Raw genomic sequence first — 22640 nt, forward strand, 5'->3', positions numbered from 1 at the left:
TGGTTTGCATCCGTTACTATGAAACTTTAAAAATTATTTCTAGGATTTGTCTTGGAGCCGCAACTAGTACCTGTGACTTAAGCTAAAACCAGAATGAAACTAGTGTCATGTCCTATGAATGTGCAGTATCTTGTTTTACACTGAGAACTAACTTAGAACTTCTCACAGCGATGATATTTGACATGCAGTATGTATGACTTATAAGAGTGTGGCAAGATTGTATCCTGAGCCAAGTAATTGCATATTTTATACAAAGGAAGTAGAGCAGTACCTTACTACTCTGCTCAGCTACGTGTGAAGCCTTCCTCCAGGTGAAGTGGTTTCTGCCATAGGAAAATACTTTCTGCCAGAGGAATGTTCTTCCTGCCAAAGAAAGGCTCCATACATAGCTTTATGGAGTGGTAGTAGGCTATAATAATTCATCATTACTCTATGGTGGTGAATTTTCTCTCTTTTAGGTGATGGAGGAATGTTAAAAAACTGGAAGACAATGATTAAAGGTGAAGAAACCATAGATCCCCACTGAGGCCTTTTTCTTCCTTGGTTACTTTATCTGTCTGACTCTTTCACCATAACCCTTTGGCGGGTACTCAGAGATGTCATTTAAAGCTGCCAAGTTTTCAATGATGCTGGAGGAAATGCATCACACCAAAACATTTGGATAAAGTGTTCTGGAAACATTAAAAATAGTCCTTACTGTCAATGGGAACTCCGTTTGCTAACCAGCTTATACTGGGTTTAGGATTGCCATTAGCTCTGCAGATCAAGTTACCATGTTCTCCTGGGGATAACACAAGGTTTGTAGGTTCTCTTATCCAGTAAGGTGCAGCTGATTTTAACAAAAGAAAAAAAGGTCAATATAAACACACACACAAGCATTTTTTAACAACAGAAACACCAAACAACCTTCCCAGAGTACACAATGAAAGCTCTTTTAAAAAATTATATATATATATATATATATATATATATATATATATATATATATATATATATATATATATATATATATATATATATATATATATATATATATATATATATATAAAGTGACAAAAGTGAAGAATTTCATCAATAAATAGTAATAAATAACTGTTACAATTCCATCAAAAATCTACAATAAATATCTATCAAACAATCATCTCATACATATGAAATACAATTCAATTTTTACAACAATTTCCAAATGGTGGGAGAAATATACAAAACAATTCATTCAACAGTAATATTCAACAGTTCATTCATAATGGTGCACAAAGGCACTCAAGCTGAAATAATCAAATGGTAGTACATCCGAAGCTGTAAAACTGCTTGCTAAAGTTCGTGAAGAAGTGTTTGTAAGAAACGGGACTGGATAACATATGCTGGCAAAACCCATAGGTGTGGCTCTTGGCAGTCTTGCAGCTTCACAAACTTTAGTAAGCAGTTTTACAGCTTCGGATGATGGACTTTACTACCATTTGATTATTTCAGCTTGAGTGCCTTTGAGCATCATTATGAATGAACTGTTGAATATTACTGAATTGTTTTGTATATTTCTCCCACCATTTGAATACTGTTGTAAAAATTGAATTATTGTATTTCATATGTATGAGATGATTATTTGATAGATATTTATTGTAGATTTTTGATGGAATTGTAACATTTATTACTATTTATTGATGAAATTCTGCACTTTTGGCACTTCTAGCACTATATATATATATATAATTTTTAAAAATAGCTTTCATTGTGTACTCCAGGAAGGTTGTTTGGTGTTTGAGTTCTAGTGCCTGGAGAAGCCCTCTTTTTTTGTCAGTTTTCTAACAACAGGCCAAGATAGTGTGATAGCATAGAACATTTATTGAACTCCTACTGCTTAAGGAACTGGGCGAAGCTACAAGTGACGAATAACACTTGCCTAGCAAGTGTCATTCGTCACTTGTAGCTTGGCCCTTAGTTCTAGAACAGCTACAAGTGAACTTTCTGAGAGGTAAAGAAATGTTGTCTGTTTGGTTGAGAGAGACTATTAAGCCATGCAAATGTTCTCGGGAAAAGGACTGGTTTTGTGAAGGTAGACTAAGAAATGGGAAGAAGTCACAGGAGGTTTGAAAGTTAGAGGCAAAGATCCTGAAGAAAGGTATAGAGTAGGAGGACATGGGCTTCTTGCCAGCAGTTTGAGAGAAGAGTAGATGAAACAGACAAAAGCTTGAGGAAAAATGCAACTGAAATAGGGACAAAAAGAGGCTAATGAGAAATGGCGTTCTGACTAAACGTAAGAGGATTAAGTCTGGGAGAGGCTGTGTGCTGTTGGGAGAGAAGGGAGCAGGAGGAAAAGATAGTAATACTGAAGTGGTCAAACACAGTGGAACAAAACTGACAGTGGTATGTAGGACCAGACTGGGAATGAAAGTGGCACTGGAACTAGCCAAGCTGAGTGGCCCCTGTGGTAATATGCTGCAAGCATCACTCAGCTCTGTCAGCTCAGGGGTACAAATACTGGGTATGAGCTCGCCCATTGCTCCCTCTTGAAAACTGACAGAGGCATGGGAAAAACAATTGGTGAATCGATACCAGCTGCAATTTTCTGATAAAGGGTTTGAGCCTTGTGGCCCCTGAGGATCTAACAGAGTCGCGAAAGCTTGGTTCTGCTTTCTCCTGGACACCAGCGGTCCTCTAAGGCAGGAGCCCATAGGGAAATGTGTATGTTAAGTGGTCAGTCTGCCCCTGGTGGTATGAAAGCAAAGATCAAAAGAAACACTGGGTAGCAAATATAGAAGAGGACAAAAGAAAGAAACAAGACCTGGGATTGAGTCACAACACTTTTATGGGGGGGGAAGGGAACTAAAGTCCATGACTCTAGACCTAAATTCAGCAGCCTGAAGGGAATTCTGTCAGTTGTGGCTTGTACTGTAAAGGCAGAACTGTAGCCAGGCAGTCCTAAGGACCAATGGGGACTAAGACGCGCAGCCTGAGAATGAAACTGAATTCACAGTGATTTGAACCAACTAGAGTCAAATCTTTGCCTGCAGGCTTATATTTTAATTTACTGTGCTACAACTTGCAAGTAAACGTTTCATTTGGCTTTGTATAGAGATGTGTTATACAAAACTATGTGACATTTTATTGTGCTACCAATGTGGCATAGTAGGGTAGAGTGTCAAACTCAGGATCCACAAGACCCAGGTTCAACTTCCAACTCAACTATGAAGTAACATTTTTGCAGTGTAACCAATTTTTCAGGGTCATTATGAGACATAATTTAAGAAGGACAAACCATGTATGCCTGGCCTGATGGCCCTAAGTAGCCTGATCTTGCAGCCATCACCTCTCACTGCCCCCAAGAAGCCTCCTTGCAGATGTTGTGCAAGATCTACCGATGCTAAAAGGAGGAAGCAACTTAGAGATGCGGCGAAGAAATATGCACATCGTACTCCTGCAGTGCACTGAGCAGCAGTGGGCAAGTACCAGCAAGTCCTGAGTCCAAGGTGACCATCCCTGCAGGCCTGAGCACAGTAGTGACGACCCTAGCAGACCTAACAGCCACGATATACCCTGATATCGTCACTATCATGAAGAAGTCCATGGATGGGCTGTGCAAGTGTGTCACTCTGACCCCCAAGAAAGACAAGGCCGCCATCATTAATGAAACACAACTTAACTCCCTCGAAGGGGCAGAAATGGAGTACAGTGGTGCAAATGGATGATGCAGACCACCACCCTGTGGAGTTCCTCAACATGCTCAACCCTCCTGGCTTCCAAAACCACAAGCTTCTCCTCAAAGTGGGGACTCCAAAGTGGGGGGAAACTACCAATGAGGTCTACAAAGAGGTCCTTCAGTAGAAAAATAAGGTTGTACGTATTTTTCACTTTATTTACTGTACTACAATCTTTTCCTTTTAAAAATCTCTTCAATAAATGTTACATTTCGAAATTCACTTCATCAGTTTTAGGCATCAACATGCTTTGCTTTATTCAAACACTTTCATGAAGCTCGGGTACTATGCTATTATACTACAAAATCAACTCAACCTGCCCCCCCCAAACCAAAAACGTTACTTACCCATAAATATTATAACTGGATTTAAAGTAGTTAAATACTGTAGCGAAGCACGGGCATCAAGCTAGTTATACTTATATACGTTAATTACATCATTTACCAGCATGAATCAACGGAGGTCTTGGTAGACCGAGAACCAGTGAAGCCTTCTACTTTTCTATATGTCATATATTTATCCTGCCCTTTCTCTGAAAAGCTCCCCTTGTCCGTTATCTTCACAGCAATCTCATGACAGGCTGAGAAAAAATGCTCCCAAGTCACCCAGTAAGATTCACTGGGGTCTGAACTTGAGTCTTCCAAGCCCCACTCTGACTCTAACCAATTCTGTAGCACAAGCAAGTGGGTCTATATTCTTAACTATAACCTAATTTCTGTATGAAATAAATTGATTTCTGGTATTTTTATATGCTATACAAGCTGACATAAACTTTACCTTTGACAGTGACTGTAATAACATGGTGTGCAGAACCAAATCGATTCTTTGCCAAGCATTTATATCTTCCAGAGTCAGCTTCGGTAATATCTATGATTTTGAGGGTCTTTTTAAAATTTTCTCGGAAGACTCTATTGGGAGGAAGGTCACCACCTTCTTTAAACCAGCTGATTATTGGTGTAGGTCTGGGGAGAACAACAGCTGAGATTGAAGTAACTGGAGTGAGAAGCATATTTAGAAGATATATAACTTTAAAATTAGCCTAAAATCATCACTATGACTTAAATTCATTTAAAAAACACTTATTCCCAACTCAAATCCTTCATCTTCTTGCACCTATGGATATCTAGTGCTGGTATGTTTGAAGACAGACCACTTCCTACTCCTGTGTAAAGAGACTGCTTTATTATAGTCAAGGTGGAAAAAGGTAGGAGTCTTTATAATCTAGGCAGAGGGTGGGAGGGGTACTACAAATTTTCCTTTGAAGTTTCTCTGCTTGAGAACTGCTACTCTTAGGTCAGTGATGGAATGTCCTGGAAGATAAACACTGGTTTTTGAATGTGATTTTTTTTATATCAAATTTATGGCAATTTATTCTTTTGCAAAGGGACTGACCTGTTTGTCCAAAATAGAAAGTTGAAAGGCATTGCTGACACTTGATGGCATATATAATGTTGGAAGATGAACAAGTGAATGAGCCTGTGATAGTATTGCTGATGTTGTTAGAACCAGTAACTGTGTTGTGGACTGAATATGGGAACAGAGTTGGCATCTTGTTTTACTGCAGGTCCTGGTCGAAGAGTTAAGGTTATTAATATAAGATAATAATAGGGTTTCTTATTTCAGTGACTGCTTATTATAAGATTATTATTAGATTATTACACAATAATCACATGTAATTTTTAAACTCTTTGGTCGAGAATAAACATCTTGATTAATTCAATTCAATTAACTGCATATAGACTACTGTTATTGTAGCCCTTTTATCAATTTGAACCAGTGTATGCACAAAAGAGCCAGTAGATGCCACTACATATCCCATCCATGAATGAAATTTGGCAAAACTACAAATCAATTTACAGAGCTAAGTATCAGACAGAGAGGAACTTTAAGTTTTGGTACTGAGCACCTTGATTCTAAAAACTTTTATTTGTGAGCAAGTAAAGTTTAAACTTGTTTCAAAATAAGTACTTAAATCTCTTTCATTATTGAATGTTTCTAAACTCTAGTTCCAGCAAGTCAAGACAGATGGATGCTCAAATGTTATATGTTAAAAATTCCCAAGCACAAAATATATCCGATTAACCTTATGTATGATATGACCTTGTTTTCGCACAAGAATGTGGCACTCCCAGCTGGCGGCAACAGCTGCTACGGCTGGCGGCCGAATTTTGCCCTTCCGGAAGGAGGAAGAGGCAGTAGCAGCGCTTTCCTCTGCATACGGGATCTGCACGAGGGGCGGAGCTAGGCTAGCCATTTGCTACTGCTTCGCCCCTCAGCATTTCAGTGCGCCTCGTGCTTGGGTGAAGCAGCAGTGTTTTGCTTTGCTCACCCGACACGAGGAGCAGAGACTGCCGGCAGGGGGTTCTGTGTACGCGGCTCTTGATGTTCCAAGGCTTCCCTGACGGATGTGTGCAAGAAGCTTGGCGTTTGTAAGATCCAGGCCTCCCCACCATGTGTGTACAAGAGGCTTGGACTTGTTTTGTTTTGGGCCCATGGCCGGTTCGCCTGAGTGCACGTTACCCGCCTGTGGGCGGGATGCCTGTAGTTGTTGGTGTGTGTATGAAGCTTGGGCCCCAGTTTGCATTTTTTCCAAGGCTCCCACACATGTTGTGCAAGGAGATTGGAACTGGTTGAGGGGCCGAGCGGAGGCCCTAGACTCCACTTATAGTTTTTGAAATGGGGATTGCCTCCCCCACCGTCTGCAAAGCTGGGCAGCATTGCTGATCTCTACTGAGGGGATGGAAATAACATTTGGAGGAGATGCGACAAGGGCTTGGGTGGCTTTACGACACCTGTGGGGTGCTATGGCCTAAGCAGAGGCTTGGCCTTAGCGGTGCCAGGTAGGAGTTGGGAAATATGAGCAGGCCGGTGACCACCGTTGCATATCCCCATTGGTGGGGATTGGGGTCTGTCAGGAGTGGCTGGCTGCTATACGGCCCAGTTGCGAGGTCAGACACCCTGGTGGGGAACCCCTGGACAAGCCGGTCCCCCCCCCCGCAGCTGTACGGCCGGGTGAGGGAGCTTTAAGGGGGTGAACCACTTAGCCATGGATGGCTCACACCCGGGGCTGCCGGGGGTCACCCATACAGGTTGGGGCGAAGGTCCTGGAGTGACCCGAGGGCCTGACCTGTACCACTAGTTAGGCCATTGCTGTGTTGACAAATATGTTGTTACGATTTAATAAAGCAGCCCTTTAATCCCCAACACTTGTGTCTGCCTCTTCATTCTGACTGAGAGGGCAATGTGGCACTCCTGGGTGGAGGCAACAGCCCTTCCAGAAGGAGGAAGAGGCAGTAGCAGCGCTTTCCCTTGCATACGGGGATCTGCGCAAGGGGCGGAGCTAGGCTAGCCATTTGCTGCTGCTTCACCCCTCAGTGTTTCAGTATACCTTGTGCTCGGCCCACCCACTTCTCCCTATTTCAGTGCAGGATTAGCTGGTTGCCATTTATTGGGAGCAGGTAGGAATTTTTTCTCCTCCCCCTTATTTGCCCTTGAGTGGGGAGTTTTTCACCTACCTTGTACTGTTATGATGGGGTGGTAATTGCCTCTGGTGGGTCGAGTTTCTTTCCCTTGGCCGGTAGGAGTTGGGAAATATGAGCGGGCCGGTGACCACCCTTGGCATATCCCCATTGGTGGGGACTGGGGTCTGTCAGGAGCGGCTGGCTGCTGTACAGCCCAGTTGCGAGGTCAGACACCCTGGTGGGGAACCCCTGGACAAGCCAGAACCCCCTGCAGCTGTACAGCCGGGTGGGGGAGCTTTAAGGAGGTGAACCACTTAGCTGGGCTGGCCAGGTCCCAGCCATACCATGGATGGCTCACACCTGGGGCTGTCGGGGGTCACCCATACAGGTCGAGGCGGAGGTCCTGGAGTAACCCCAGGGCCCAACCTGTACCGCTAGTTAGGCCCTACCTGTGTTGACAAATATGTTTATGTTATGTTAATATGTTAATATGTTAATAAAGCAGCCCTTTAATCCCCGACACTTGTGTCTGCCTCTTCATTCTGACTGGGAGGGCAAATACGTATGAGCAGAGATTAAGTGTGTGTGTTCTTTTATGTATACTTCTAATCCTAGAACATACTACCTGTTCATACTTCGGAATAGGAGAAAAAAATAGTTTTCTTTTACATAAGAACATAGCTCAGGCATGTTGTATAGTATCTAGCCTCCAGAAACACAAAGACAAAAAGGATGACTGCTGCAAAAGAATGGCTGAGTGTAGGAACAGTCAACCAGGAAATATCCTTTTGAAATGTTGGTAAAGACTGTCTTTCTACTGGCTGAGCAAACAAGCTTCTGGTTACAGCCTCAAGAAAGGAGGAGAAAGAACAAATTACTGGCCTATTCAACAATCCCAGGGCACAGTCACAAGAGATGCTGAGAATTCCATGGACAAAGTAAGCAAACAGGTCCATGATTTTAAGTGAGACCACAGGACGAGAGGAGTTTAAGCCTTCTTCCAATGCTGTTGTCACCTAAAATGGCACTGCGAAGCTGCTATTTGCCCTGTTATGAGTTCAGATCCTTGTATAGGATGTTCGTCTATTTGCCACTTATGGCAGCTACTAAGGGCAATTTCAGGTCAGGTAAAACCCACACTGTCCTATTTCATGGTTCTGATTTGAATCAGTCGCCTATGCCTGACATTTTTTAAAAAAATAAATAGAACATTTATAAAACTAGTCTATATCTAAAGCCCTAATTACATGATGGACTGCCTTCATGTTACCACTAGATGGGCACTGGGAGTTCCATGCTAAAATTTTGATTTCCAGGCACTGACTTGGGTGAAGACAGTGATGCACAGGGACCTAACACTTTCACCTGACAAGAGTTTTCCCAACCTGAAGTGGACTCATGGAAGCTGCTATTTTCCCCCCTCTTGGAATATATATACATATACTGATTAGCTATTGGCAAGTTTTCCCTTATTTCATGAGATTATTTCATGTCAGGAAAATGGTGTGGGGAAGAAGTCTTAAACCAGAGGTTCTTGATCTGAAGTGGACCCCCATGCACCTGGGAAACTTTCTAACTACAGAACTCCCAGAGCACATCTAGTCAATTGGATTGGACTACAGGTACATGAGGACAATGTTACGCCTTAAATATCAAATATCAAATGCAAGGGTAATCAAATCAACAGTTTTCCAACTTTTCTAAAGTTACATTGTATGATTATAATGACAACTCACAATCCTTCTGCAATGCACTCCAACATAAGGGTGTTTCCTCTTAGTTCTATTTTGCTACTTGTGATTCCAGTAGGAGTTAGAAGAGTCGGTTTTCTTTCTGTGTATTTGCTCGCTGAAATAAAAGAAAAATGGTGCTTATAAGTATTAGTAATACAAATGTAATTGCAAACCTACAGTACAATAAATACTCTCATATATTATAAACGGATACTGCATCTAATACAGATTGTCAACCTTATATAGGCCATTTCCACACACCCTTAAAGGGATGGCCCACTCACTGAATGCTGGTGTCTTTCCTTCAGGAATCCAGACGTCTACATTTACAAAACAGTTGCGGGCCGTTTGGCTTCTGTTTTGTCGGCGCCTCTCCTGCGAATGCACTTTCTGTGTTCACAAAAAGGTACCAAAACCTGGAAGCCAAATGGCCCACAAACGTTTTGCAAACCGAGTTCCATGAGTGGGCCGTTCCTTTAAGAGTGCCTGGAAACAGCCATAGTCTAAAAGACAAGCATCTCGGACTATAGGAGTTTCAATTATGTCTTGTTTAACTACTTCAGAAATATTTGTCTTAAAATCTTGCAAAATCCTGTAAGAGGTAGGAGGATGTGTGAATATGTCAGAACTCTATCTTGTTATAGAAAATTCTTCTTACAACAACAATCAATGTTATATCTTTTGAAACCATAGTCTACACTACATTTCTCAACTATAGGAGCTGTCCAGAGATACTGTAGGCGTTGTCCAGAAATCCTGATGAAGGCTTCCCACTGAAAGTGGAGAATGTATGAGTGGGATATAGTGCAAAATTTCATCCTTCACTAGCTCTCACGTGCAAGTGGAATTGCAAGAAAAAGACCATGGTATCTTCTTGCGCTGAGTCAAACTTACAGCATCCCCATTTGAATTGCTGCTTACACAAGATATTGTGCAATCATATTCTTGGCACTATTATATATTATATTTGGTGTAGTGGTTAAGAGCGCAGGACTCTAATCTGGAGAACCAGGTTTGATTCCACACTGCTCCACTTGAAGCCAGCTGGGTGACCTTGGGTCAGTCATAGCTTCTAGCTCTCTCAGCCCCACCCACCTCACAGGATGTTCTGTTGTGGGGATAATAATAACATACTTTGTAAACTGCTCTGAATGGGTGTTAAGTCATCCAATGGAATGTTGTTGTTGTTGTTGTTAAAAGGAGGACAGTGCTAAATATTGCACAAGATCTTGCAGAAGCGGAACTACACTAATTTTTCTTATGCTTCTGCTTGTACATTGCTGAATTCAAGCCTGTATATCCTTTGGCATGTATGCTTTTAATTGCTGTCCCTAAATCCTTCCTTGAAAAAGCTGACACACATCTGTGCGGATATGCAAAGCCCCATTCACATGAGTGGTGCAACAAATGGGGGGGGGGCATCAGAGTGTACCTAAACAACATTTATATGGTATGCAAATTTAATTCCCATGGCTTCTCCAAAGATTTTGGGGAGTTGGTATGCTGCTGAAAACCAGATGCTTGAGACCCTTCCAACAATGCTGCCTACACACACTGAAAACAATCCTTTAACTTTCAACTTACATCTTCCACATCATAGTTTCAAGAGGTCTTATGCACACACTGAGCTTCAATGAAAACTGCTCAACTGAGCATATACATGGAGCTGCCCACTCCTTTAAAGTAAACGGGGAAAATCCTACAGTGTTCAAGGAGCCAAAGGACTTAGCTTTGTACAAGCTTTTGCAAAAATTGCAAAAACGATACAATAGGGGGAAATTGTTTTAATTAAAACTTGTTTTATGAAAAACTAAACAAAGGCGAGGTGATCAGTTCAGTCTTGAATTTTACCAGTTGCCTGCTTATCACTGCCTAGCAATAGCTATTCCTAAATAATTAGAATACACAAACAAATACTTTTTCTCTTCCTCTGGGCATGTGTTTATCTGAGCTAATTGTCCTTTCACATAAAGATGAGCAACAAAGAGCCTCCCGTGCCGCTCAAGTGACAATGTTCTGCACATTGTTTCCCACTGCTCAGAAAGAGAATGCACAAGGAGAAAAGCCCTCTGCTCAGTTTGGATATGGTCACTTTCTAGGCCCGAAGGAAGCCTTTGCAACAAATTTGTCTCAGGCCTTGGACTGTACTACAGGCAACAGCAAATGCACACTTCCAGCCCAAGCAGAGTTACACCCTTCCAAGTCCACTGAAGTCAATGGGCCTAGGAAGGTTGCAATTCTGCTTAAAATGGCTCTGGCAGGGACTGATTTTGTCACTGATCCTTTGGAGTACATCTGCTGGTTCCCAGATCCTACTCTATAATGTGAGGGCAGGAACTGATGAGTGCTTCTGTTTGTCTTAAACCCAGGAAGTGAGAAGGGGCAGTATGTGGGCTATCCAACAAGGATGGACTGATCAATTATATGATGTTTTTGTAAAGCACTTTTGTTTTGTTCTGGAAAGGAAGGCTACACAAAGTGATTTGGGTATAAATTATTGAGAAGTTCAACCATACAGCCAAACCCAGAGCAGCATACTTATGTTGATAGTGTAACACTCTCTGTAAAAGACTAGGGGAAAAGGGAAACAACAAATGCTCATTAGAACATAAGTACGTATGTTTTCTATCATCTATATATAAACTGAAAAAAATCAAGTTGTATATTCAGCAAGGTGTAAGCAGGATGAGAATCTGTTAATTGTATACAGCCAATGTATTACTTATGAGTGACACAGCGTGCACTAGTGACTAGTCCCAGTGACAACGAATTATCAGCAAATTCAGAAGAAGAGAAATAAAGTGCATGAACAAACCAGCTTCATGGATTCATTTGTAAAAATGTTTACATGTTTTACGTGCAAAAGGTTCTGCCACTACTTGTAATACTGCCAATCCTGCTTGGGGCTCGCCCCTCTTTTAAGCAGGTGGCAGCCATTTGCCCCACTGCAAGGATGGAGGCAGACAGTTTCAGCCTCATCCGGGGATTCAGCCTGGGGGGCGGAGTCTCACGGCGTTTTTCTGCCTCTCCGCCCCCGTGGCTTCAGTCTTGCCTCGTGCTCGGTGGAGGCAACACCTCGGAGTTGCTCCCCAGCACGAGGCCTTTGGCGTCGTCTGACTCGGCGTTCGGACGCGATCGAGTCGGCTCTGTGGAGACGCCCCCCCCCCCCGTCATCTGGGCGTTTGGTGCTGCCGGGTGGCTCGGGTTTGGGTGGGGCCAGGTTCCTTTCCCACCCGCCGTTCCCCGTCGGGGCAGGCGGGGTGGGGTGGGTGGGTGGCCGCGCTTGCCGCGCATTCCTTCTTCGCGGCGGCTGTTCCGCCGCCGGGAACGGGAGCAGCCGCGGCTGAGGCTGCTGCACGTCCCGCTCCTGCTCACGGGGACGGCGCCTTCCGCACGCTGCCCCTTTGAGGGAAGCGGCGCATCGGAGGGTGCGCCTCGCGGCGTGTTCCTTTCCTTTGCGCGCCTGTTGGCCGCGGCTGAGGCTGCTGCGCGTCCCACTCCTGTTTGCGGGTCCGGCACCTGCTGCGCGCTGCCCCTTTGAAGGACGCGGCGCGTTGGAGTGTGCGCCTCGCGGCGCGTTCCTCTCCTTGCAGTGCCCGTTGGCCTCGCAAGGCATTGGTGCTCGGCGACCACCTCGGTTTTCGGTGGGGCGCTCTGCCCTCGGGTTTGGCTTGGGGGGTGCTTGCCCTACGGGGTTTTGGCTTGCTTGGGGGGTTTGCCGCACGGGGGACTGTGGGGACCCGGTGGGTGCTTTTTCGCCCCGCGCTTTTGGCGCCATTTTAGGTGGCCGTTTGGAGCGGCCATTTTTGGCCCGTCGGTGGGGTGGTAGGCCTGGGGCCCATTGGTGGGTTACCCAAGATATTCCCCCTTTTGGAGTGCCAGTGGTGGTTAATTGTGCTGGCTACTTTGAAGAGCTGCTTTGTTTGACGCTGCACCTCTGCAGGTTAGCTAGGTGAGCTAGGTTGGGCACAGCTCTCTCAGAGCTCTCTCAGCCTCACCCATTGACTAGGTTAAGCATTTGCCTTGGCTTTAGCTGGCTTGGCCTCTCTCTGTCTTTGCTTTCCCCCAGCTTACTTACTTCGCCACTTGTTGGACTGGGACAGGATGGGACCCAAAAAGGGTGTCGGCGCTTCAAAGGGAAAGCAGCCCGCCAAGCGCCCTCCAAAGCGTACGGCTGCTGCATTATCGTCTGACGAGGACGATGAGGTTTCCCTGAGACGTGATATTCTGGCCAGGATTGCAGCCTTGGAGCAAGTGAAGTCACCTGCTGCGCAGTCAGTGGAACCTGCTGCTAAGAGACCCGTGAGGGTGGCATCCAAGGCTGCATCTTTAAACGACATTCTTTCTCGTTTGTCTGCTTTAGAAGGAAGGTCTGTGGAAGGTGCATCGGCTCCGTCTACTTCTGTGGCCAGTCATGCTGCCGTGGCCAGTCAGGTTTTGGAGGATGAGTCAGTGGAACCTACAGCGACTGACACGGAGGGAAGCTGGACCCAGGATGCGGGGCAGGTGGCGCTGGTGGTGCAGCCGGCCGAAGTGGAAGGTAAGTGTCCTTGGCCCCAGCAACCAGGCGTCTGGCCTTGGGGCCAGGCTAATCAACCTGCACAGCACACCACATGTATGCACCCTGCAGCCCCTGTGTACACGCCAGGGGCTGGGCTGTCTCCTGATTGGGGTCACTGGAGTCAGTCGCTTGTTCCTGGGCAGAGCCAGGGAGGGGCCGGTTGGGCGGCTTCCCCGGCCCAGGTTCTGGGGATGGGCCAGGTACCGCCATGGGGTTCATATTTTGGTGTTCCTTGGTCCAATTATGGAACCGTTCCATATAGGGCCCTCCCAGTGGGTGATACGGCTATGCCGTTGGGGGATCATCTTACCCCGGCTACTAGAGAGAAGATTTTGCGCGGGGATTATGTAGATGTCTTTACCCTTCTCTTCAGAGACCTGGAGAAGAAGGATAAAGAAGATCTGGAAGACCGTGACAAAGAGCGCATCAAGAGGCGCAAGATAGATAGAACGTGGCATAATTGGCTTCCTGGTTTTCTCATATACGCGGGAGTCATAGCTAGGGCGCAGCCCTGGAGGGCTGCCCCACTCTTCCAGTACATGGACATTATTTATAGGGCTCACACGGAATTCTTAGGTGCAGCCTGGCTGCAATATGACGAAGAATTCCGGATGCGGGCGGCCTTGAACCCATCTTTGCCTTGGGATCAAGTCCACCAGCACCTGTGGTTGCAACTGATGACCCCGGCTAAGTCTTCAGTTGGGGACAGGTCAGATAGCGGTCATATTGTGCAGCGTTCATCACAGGCTTCTGGGGGGTTTGCCCAGGGTTCTTACGGTTCCCGCGCCTCGGCGGGGCAGTCGGTTCAGCCCCGGCTGCTTTGCTTTGAGTTCACCTCAAAAGGGGTTTGCAACCGTAAAAACTGTCGATTTGGTCATGAGTGCCCGACCTGCCGAGGTCCGCATGCCCTCAATGCCTGTAAAAGGCAACGGCCATTTGGAAAGAAAGGGGGTGGCCCCCCAGGGCAACAGGGGCCTAGTAAAGGGCCCCAGCCCAATAAAAGTGAGGGTACTTGAGGCCATGCTGGCCGACTACCCTAACAAGGTGGATGCCCAGTTTTTGTTGCAAGGTTTTTTGTTTGGTTTCCGTATACCTTTTCAAGGCCCCAGAACTGCCTTCATGTCAGCTAATTTGCGTTCGGTTATTGGCATGGAGGATGTTGTGCGGGCAAAGATTCAGAAGGAATGTGCTGAGGGCAGGGTTTTAGGCCCTTTCCCCTCCCCTCCAGTTCCTTGTTTGCGGGTTTCTCCCCTGGGGGTAGTGCCTAAGAAGGCAGCTGGTGAATTCCGGCTTATTCACCACCTGTCTTACCCTAGGGGCAGTTCTGTCAATGACGCAATTCCCGAGCATTTATGCTCGGTGCGTTATACATCCTTTGACCAGGCGGTCAAAGTGGTTAGACGTTGCGGTCGGGGTGCTGAGATGGCGAAATGCGACATCAAGTCGGCATTCCGCCTTCTCCCTGTTCACCCCGACGACTTTGAACTGCTGGGGTTTGCCTTCGAGGGCAAATTTTACATGGATAGAGCCCTTCCCATGGGTTGCTCTGTTTCCTGTGCAGTGTTTGAGCGTTTTAGTACGTTCTTGGAGTGGGCACTACGTCGCAGGCAACGCTGCCGTGACTCCGCCCACTATTTGGATGATTTTATCCTGGTTGGGCCCCCACACACTGGTCAGTGTGCTCGCCTGTTGGAAGATTTTGTACGTTTAGCTGGCGAGTTGGGTGTTCCCTTAGCACACGAAAAGACGGAGGGTCCCACGACGGTTTTGACCTTCCTAGGGATAGAATTGGATACCGAGCAGCAGACTTCGCGGCTGCCCTCGGTAAAGCTTCTGGAGTTGCGGTCTCGATTGCAGACCCTCTTGGGTAAGCGGAAAGTTTCATTATTGGAACTACAGCAGGTCGTCGGTCACCTTAACTTCGCATGCAAGGTGGTGGCACCAGGAAGAGCCTTCCTGAGGCGCCTTTGTGATGCGATGGGGTCACTTCGGCTTCCGCATCATAGGACTCGGATTTCCCCAGGTATGAGACAGGACTTGGAAGTTTGGTCCCAATTTTTGGCCTGTTTCAATGGTGTTTCTTTTTGGAGACAGGAGCTGCTGTTGGAGGGCGACCTGCAGGTTTCCTCTGATGCAGCGGGCTCCATAGGTTTGGGAATTTATTTCAGGGGGCACTGGTGTGCTGCACCATGGCCCGCTGGCTGGATGGAAGCTGGCCTGTGCAGGGACCTTACATTTCTTGAGTTCTTCCCGATTCTGGGGGCTGTTTACCTATGGGGCGGGGAAATGGCCAACCACTCCGTGCACTTTTGGTGCGATAATATGGCAGTGGTGCAGGTCGTGAATTCCCTCTCTTCCAGATCCCCCAGGGTAATGAAGCTGGTCCGAGCCTTCACCTTAAGGTGTCTTCACCTTAACATTTTGTTCTTAGCCAGACACGTACCCGGGTTAAATAATGAGGTGGCAGACGCCTTATCTCGTCTGCAGATGGACCGGTTTCGACAGCTTGCCCCAGAGGCGGATTTGCTGCCCGCCCAGGTTCCTTTGGAGCTATGGAGGATTGGGAATCCGAGGCATTCAGAGCTATCCAGTTAGCTCTGGCCCCTAGTACCAGGAGAGCCTACGACAGGGCGGTACGGTACTTTGCGGAGTTCAGGCAGGAGTCTGGTCTTCCGCAGATTTGGCCAATTCCAGTTGAGCATGCAGCCCAATTTTGTGTTGCTCAGAAAGGTAAGGGGCACAGTGTTAAATACATTCGTAGTCAGCTTGCGGCTTTGGGTTTTGCTTCAAAGGCTCGGGGACTGGTCGACCCCACGGGGGACTTCCGCATTAGGAAAATGCTGGAGGGTTGGTCCAGGGAGGCTGTTGTCACGAGGGACACCAGGCAGCCTATTTCCCCTAGTATTTTACAGGGTTTGAGGGCCATGTGGCCCCTGGTCTGCAGTTCCCCTTTTGAGGAACTGTTATTCCATGCTGCTTCCTTGATTGCATTTTTTGGAGCTCTTAGAGTCAGTGAGCTCGTTCCCCAGTCCCTTAGGGACATTTCTGGTCGTGCCATCTCCACTTCTGATGTTAAGATTCAGGGAGATCAGGTGGTGATTCGCATTAGGCGTTCTAAGACCGACCAGATGCAAAAGGGGGTAGATTTGTCAATAGGGCGATGCGCAATTCGGGATTTGTGCCCGGTGGCGGCTTTGAGAAAGTATTTGAGAGCCCGGGGTACGACGCCTGGGGCACTGTTTTGCCATGAGAATAACTCCCCGCTTACGAAGTACCAGTTCTGGACTGTCACGGGTAGGGCTCTCTCGAAGTTGGGGCTAGAAGGGGTCAAATTTGGGACCCATTCTTTTCGTATAGGTGCGGCTTCCACGGCCGCAGCGATGGGGTATTCAGGAGCTGAGATTCAGAAGGTGGGGCGGTGGCGCTCCTCCGCTTACAAGTCTTATGTGAGGCCCCTGGCTGGTGGGCAGTCATGCTGACGTTGTTTTTCTTTCAGGTGCTGTGGCGTGGCGCGATAGGATTCGCATCCTCATATGTGGCCATAGTATGGTCTTTTGGGCGGCGCACCAAGCGAAGAGGACGCGGATCGGGTCCCAGCTTGGACTCAGCCGTTGGGCCACAGTGGAGTGGCGAGGCAGAAGAGGCCTGCGTTGGGCAGGTTTGCTGCCGCTGTTGTTTGAGGGCCGGAGTCCCCCTCCCCCACACATTCTTGTTGTCCATTTGGGTGGCAACGATTTGGGTCTGATGAAGGGCGTGGCCCTGTCTTGCCAGGCACGGGATGACTTCCGTGAGATTATGAGAAGATGGCCCGGTGTTCTCATTTTTTGGTCGGCGATGCTTCCGCGTCGTGTGTGGCGGGAAGCATTGGACCATAGGGCTGTGGAACGGGCGAGGCGGATGGCCAATAGAGCCCTGTTTAAAGCAATGACTGAGGGTCTTGGGATCTATTTGCCCCATCCGCAGATACGGGCCGAGTCTGCAGACCTCTACCGAGGGGATGGGGTACACTTATCCGACAGTGGTAATGCCATTTTCTTGAACGACCTACGACAAGGGCTGCGCCTGGCTTTAAGCCACTTGTGGGGCGCCGAGGCCTAAGCAGAGGCTTGGCCTCTGCGGTGGCAGGGTGTTAGTTAGGGAAGAATCTGTAGCGGGCCGGTGAGCACCCTTGGCACCTCTCCATTGGTGGGGAATTGGGGTCTGCCAGATGTGGCTGGCTGCCGTACGGCCCAGTTGCGTGGTTAGACGCCCTGGTGGGGAACCCCTGGACAAGCCAGTCTCCCCCCGCTGCCGTACGGCCGGGTGGGGGAGCTTTACAGGGGTGAACCACTTCGCCTGGCCAGTCCGGGTCCCAGCCATTGTCTGATGGCTCGCACCTGGGGCAGCGGGTGTCTCGCCCAGACAGGTCAGGGCGGGGTAGGGAGCGACCCCAGGGCCTGACCTGTACCGCTAGTTAGGCCCTTGTCGTAGTTAATAATTTCTGGTTCTTGTTTATTAATAAAGCGGCCCATTTTTATAATCCAAATACTGTGTCTGTCTCTTATTCCTAATAGTGGGGCAATACTGCCAATCCTGCTTGGGGCTCGCCCCTCTTTTAAGCAGGTGGCAGCCATTTGCCCCACTGCAAGGATGGAGGCAGACAGTTTCAGCCTCATCCGGGGATTCAGCCTGGGGGGCGGAGTCTCACGGCGTTTTTCTGCCTCTCCGCCCCCGTGGCTTCAGTCTTGCCTCGTGCTCGGCCCACCCACCTCTCCCTATTTCAGTACGGGACTAGCCGGTTGCCATTCGGAGCCAGGTAGGAATTTTTTCTCTCTCAGTCCCCGATTGGCCTTGGGGCTGGAGTTTTTTCGCCTACCTCGTACTGTCTTGGGAGGGGGGTTAATTTGTTGGTGGGTCTGAGTTTACGCCACGGGTGGCAGGGTGTTAGTTAGGGAAGAATCTGTAGCGGGCCGGTGAGCACCCTTGGCACCTCTCCATTGGTGGGGAATTGGGGTCTGCCAGATGTGGCTGGCTGCCGTACGGCCCAGTTGCGTGGTTAGACGCCCTGGTGGGGAACCCCTGGACAAGCCAGTCTCCCCCCGCTGCCGTACGGCCGGGTGGGGGAGCTTTACAGGGGTGAACCACTTCGCCTGGCCAGTCCGGGTCCCAGCCATTGTCTGATGGCTCGCACCTGGGGCAGCGGGTGTCTCGCCCAGACAGGTCAGGGCGGGGTAGGGAGCGACCCCAGGGCCTGACCTGTACCGCTAGTTAGGCCCTTGTCGTAGTTAATAATTTCTGGTTCTTGTTTATTAATAAAGCGGCCCATTTTTATAATCCAAATACTGTGTCTGTCTCTTATTCCTAATAGTGGGGCAAATAATTGTTCATACTGTGCAATTAACTTTTATTATCAGTAGTACTAATATGTAGATATATTAGAATTGTAAAGGCAGTAAAAGTTAAGCAGCCATGAAGTGACGTTAGTTAACTAAACTCTACAATGAAAGAGGAATGCTAGAGTGGAGCTCTAAAACTCACCACCATAAAAATCAGAGTCACTCATATTAGCAGCTATAGTTTCATTCAATGAATCCACTGAAATAAACAGAATATCATGAAGAATGCAGCTAGGCAGAAATTAATCTGGCCATTAGAAATTTATCAATCAATCAATCAATCAATCAATCAATCAATCAATCAATCAATCAATCAATCAATCAATCAATGTAAAAAAAATACAGCACAAACCTATTAATGAACTGGTCACACAATACCCAGAAAAACCAGAAGATTTGCTTTTGTCAAATTATATTATTTGTCACTTTTTAAAATAGAAAACATACAGAAGAGCTTGTTCAAAAGCTACCATCTAAAGCCGCAATCCTGTATACAGGGTACATAAATCGCACTGAATTAAGCAAACTAACTACACAGGTTGCAGCTAAATCTTCAGCATGTACTATGCACTTAGTAAAATATAAGAAATCACCTTCACTGTTTTATCAAATTATTTAAGTAACACATATTCCAAAGAAGACAAATTCTCTCTAGCTAACAGATGTAGGCAAACAAGACACGGTAATTAGAAGAATCAAATCATACGCACCTGGCTCAACCTTCAAAGATATAGGTTGCTTTTGCTGAATAGTTTGGGTGTGATTAAATCGTGCATAACATATGTAATCTTCACGTGTGTCTTCCAATTTTACATTAGAAAAATAAAGGTCTCCATTTAGACTTTGGGAAACTCTATCATTTTGAGGCAGCTTTTGAAAAGCTGAGAAAAACAGAACAAACATATTTAGTGCCACTAAGAAACAAAGGGCTGTTTCAAAGATGTCAGGTCAACTACTACTCTTTCTCCAGGCAGTGCTTCCTCACACAAGATCACATGGAGAAAGCTCAGTATGAAATGGGGTGTACAGAGACAGCCCATTTCTGTAACCATGACTATTACCAAATGTCCACAGAACTTTCACAGAAATGGCCCGGGCTGTCTCATTTCACATTGAGGACAAAAACCTGAGTTATATATATGAACTGGCTAAAATGCACACAAATTAATTAATGAGACTACACAACTAAATGTGCAGGTACACAATGTCCACCGCTTAATGGAAGTCTTATTTAAGATGTAATTATTTAGCCACTTTTGGGAGCGTGCCTGCCCTGTTCTTTCCCACATTCTTCTTCATAAGACAATGTTATGTTCCCAGCCATAATTCAGAAGAACATAAACACATTTCTTTATTAAAGCTATCCAATTCCTGTAATTTTCTATGGGATCTGTAAAGTTCTCCTAGTTGTGCAATACCTCCTCATACCTTCATTCTGTGGCTATGGCTTAGAGAACAGGCAGAAGTTTGCAAATAGAGGATGGCTCTGTAAAAAGGGATAAATCCAAAATGCGGATTATTCCCAATTTATGTGTAAGTTTATGCCATTTTTATTGTTTGTTGTACCACTGAAAAGGTAGTTAGAACGACACGCAATGACTACTGCACCAGCAGTATGTCAATACTTGTTCTTTTGCAGTGATGTCTTGACTCAATACTCATGTCACACTGGCTCAGCTATTGGAACGGTATTGCCATAAGGAAAACATTTGTGTCATTGTGTCATTCCTAGCAAATGACATAAAACTTTTAAAGCCTTTAGGAAAAATTATTCATAGCTATGGAACTGGAGGTCATCAATATGTAGATGACACCCAGCTTTGTATCTTGCTATTTAAATCCCCTAGAGATGCAGTAGAAGTTTTGAGTCACTGTCTGATAGCTGTGGTCAAATGGCTGACAATGAACAAATTGAAACAGAAAAAGTAGAACTATGCTGGTTGGGAAGGCAGAGATCCTGAAGGTTTTCCGATAGGGTTCAGTTAACCTTTGCAGATTCCTGAGGTTATACTGGACCCAGTACTGCTGCAAGAAAAGCAAGATAATGCAGCTGCAAAGAAGGCCTTTTTCTAATACATTCTAGCTCAGAAGATGGCCTCCTACTTTGACACAGCTGATCTGGCCACATGGATCCATGCCATGGTAATATCAAAACTACTGTAATGCACTCTACATGGGTCTCCCCTTGCAGGCAACTTGGAGACTGTAGTTGGTGCAGAATGCCATAGCTCGGTTATTATCAGGAGCTAGGTGAAGCATAATATTACTTCCATTCTTCAGTCACTTCATTGGCTTCCCATCAGTTATCAAGCTCAAATTCAATGTATTAATTACATATACAAAGCCCTTCATGACCCTGGTCCCTCATATCTGCATGACTGCCTTTCTCTCTATGCTCTGCCATTGCTCGTCTGATCAGGGCCTTCTCCAGGTGTCAATTTGTAAAAGAGCAATATCAACAATTGCCCATACTTGCACGTTCTCTGTTGTGGCCTCCACCTTATGTAATGGCGTGCCTGATGAGGTTAGGAGGGCCCCCACTCTCCTAACATTCTGAAACTGAATTATTCAGGAGGGCTTTTTCACATGGGAAGGAGGGCTGTACTGTAAGGAAATAGTTCATACAGATATACTGGTAAAGGGATAAGGGTTATAGATTATACTACTGTACACTGTATGATGCTGTAAGTACGTTACTGGTGGGTGGTTTCTGAGCTAATATGTCATGTTTAATTACTTATGCTTTGTTTCAGCTCCATATTGAATTTTTTCAAATTTGCATATCCTATTGATATTCCAGCTGTTGATTGTATTGACTTACTTGTAATCTACCTTGAGTCTCGGTGAGAAAGGCAGACTATAAATAATGTAAGTAAATAAATAAAATAAAAAACACACAAATAGGTTGAGTGACATAATGGGAGGAGAAAGAAATGTGGAGGCATAACAATGTGTAATCACAAAGACAACTAGCAAGGGTTATTCAAACAAATCAAAAAGAAATTAACAAAATAATATGACTCTTATTCAGTTCTTTATGGATTTTAAAAGTAAACTTACAGTTATCCATCCAAAATATTATAGGTGGAGGTAATCCCATTGGAGGCCTGCAGGGGAGTATTACATGTTGGCCTTCAATTACTCTTATTGGAACTATGTTTTCCTTAGTCCACAAGGGGGATCCTGCAGGGAAATAATCTCCATTAAGTAAGATTGCTCAAATAAGAAATGTAGTAATTTAGCACCACAAAAAAGCTGCGTAACATGTACACAAAAATCATTGTGTTGTGAAATGAATCACTTTTTAGTATTTACATATTTCGAGTAGCAATATTTTCTAGGGGAAGTTAGAAGAAGCATATGTTGTGTTAACTATTTAGTTTTCAAATGCTAAATAATAGACGGAAACGAATTCTTGAACTTTCCTAAACTGTATGGAAGAGTATCTTGGATAACTCTGGGTAATGCAGGAAAGCAAAGCAATTAAAAACTAGTTTAAAAAGAGCAAGTATAATAAATTCTTAATGAGACACTGCAGGAGAAGACATTTACAAAAACTATAGATGGACTGGGAAGCAAATTAAGGATGCCATACTCTTAAATTCCACTGGTTTCAATGCAGCTTTAAAATGTTTTATATGAACAGAACATTAGTCCAGTGTTTTGAACATATGCAGTCAAACGTCCATATGCCACATTCGAATAGTTTTGATACAATTTCTTGTGGTGTCATGATATAAGACATTCTGTTGAAACAGTTATTTCTATATCCCATTATAAGCACTTCAGAGAATATATCAGAGATGAAACTGTTA

The 22640-nt window shown here is 45.7% G+C and overlaps 1 protein-coding gene across 27 annotated transcripts in view; it reads right to left on the minus strand.

Moving 5' to 3' along the window:
- NRCAM (neuronal cell adhesion molecule) overlaps window positions 1–22640 on the minus strand; it is a 103669-nt gene that overhangs the window by 79975 nt on the left and 1054 nt on the right. For 12 of the 27 annotated variants that reach the window (XM_054987989.1, XM_054987962.1, XM_054987963.1 and 9 more), the window contains exons 2-7: window positions 21886–22008; window positions 19536–19706; window positions 18968–19024; window positions 8893–9004; window positions 4473–4657; window positions 698–829 (exon numbers count right to left, since the gene is read on the minus strand). In XM_054987989.1, the coding sequence (XP_054843964.1) occupies window positions 698–829; window positions 4473–4657; window positions 8893–9004; window positions 18968–19024; window positions 19536–19706; window positions 21886–22008 (780 nt within the window). Of the gene's footprint in view, window positions 1–697; window positions 830–4472; window positions 4658–8892; window positions 9005–13534; window positions 13553–18967; window positions 19025–19535; window positions 19707–21885; window positions 22009–22640 lie in introns of all 27 variants that reach the window. The other 15 variants (XM_054987981.1, XM_054987987.1, XM_054987984.1 and 12 more) reach the window with 3 other exon arrangements.

Source organism: Eublepharis macularius, chromosome 9, assembly GCF_028583425.1.
Source record: "Eublepharis macularius isolate TG4126 chromosome 9, MPM_Emac_v1.0, whole genome shotgun sequence".
Classification (NCBI taxonomy): Eukaryota; Metazoa; Chordata; class Lepidosauria; order Squamata; family Eublepharidae; genus Eublepharis; species Eublepharis macularius.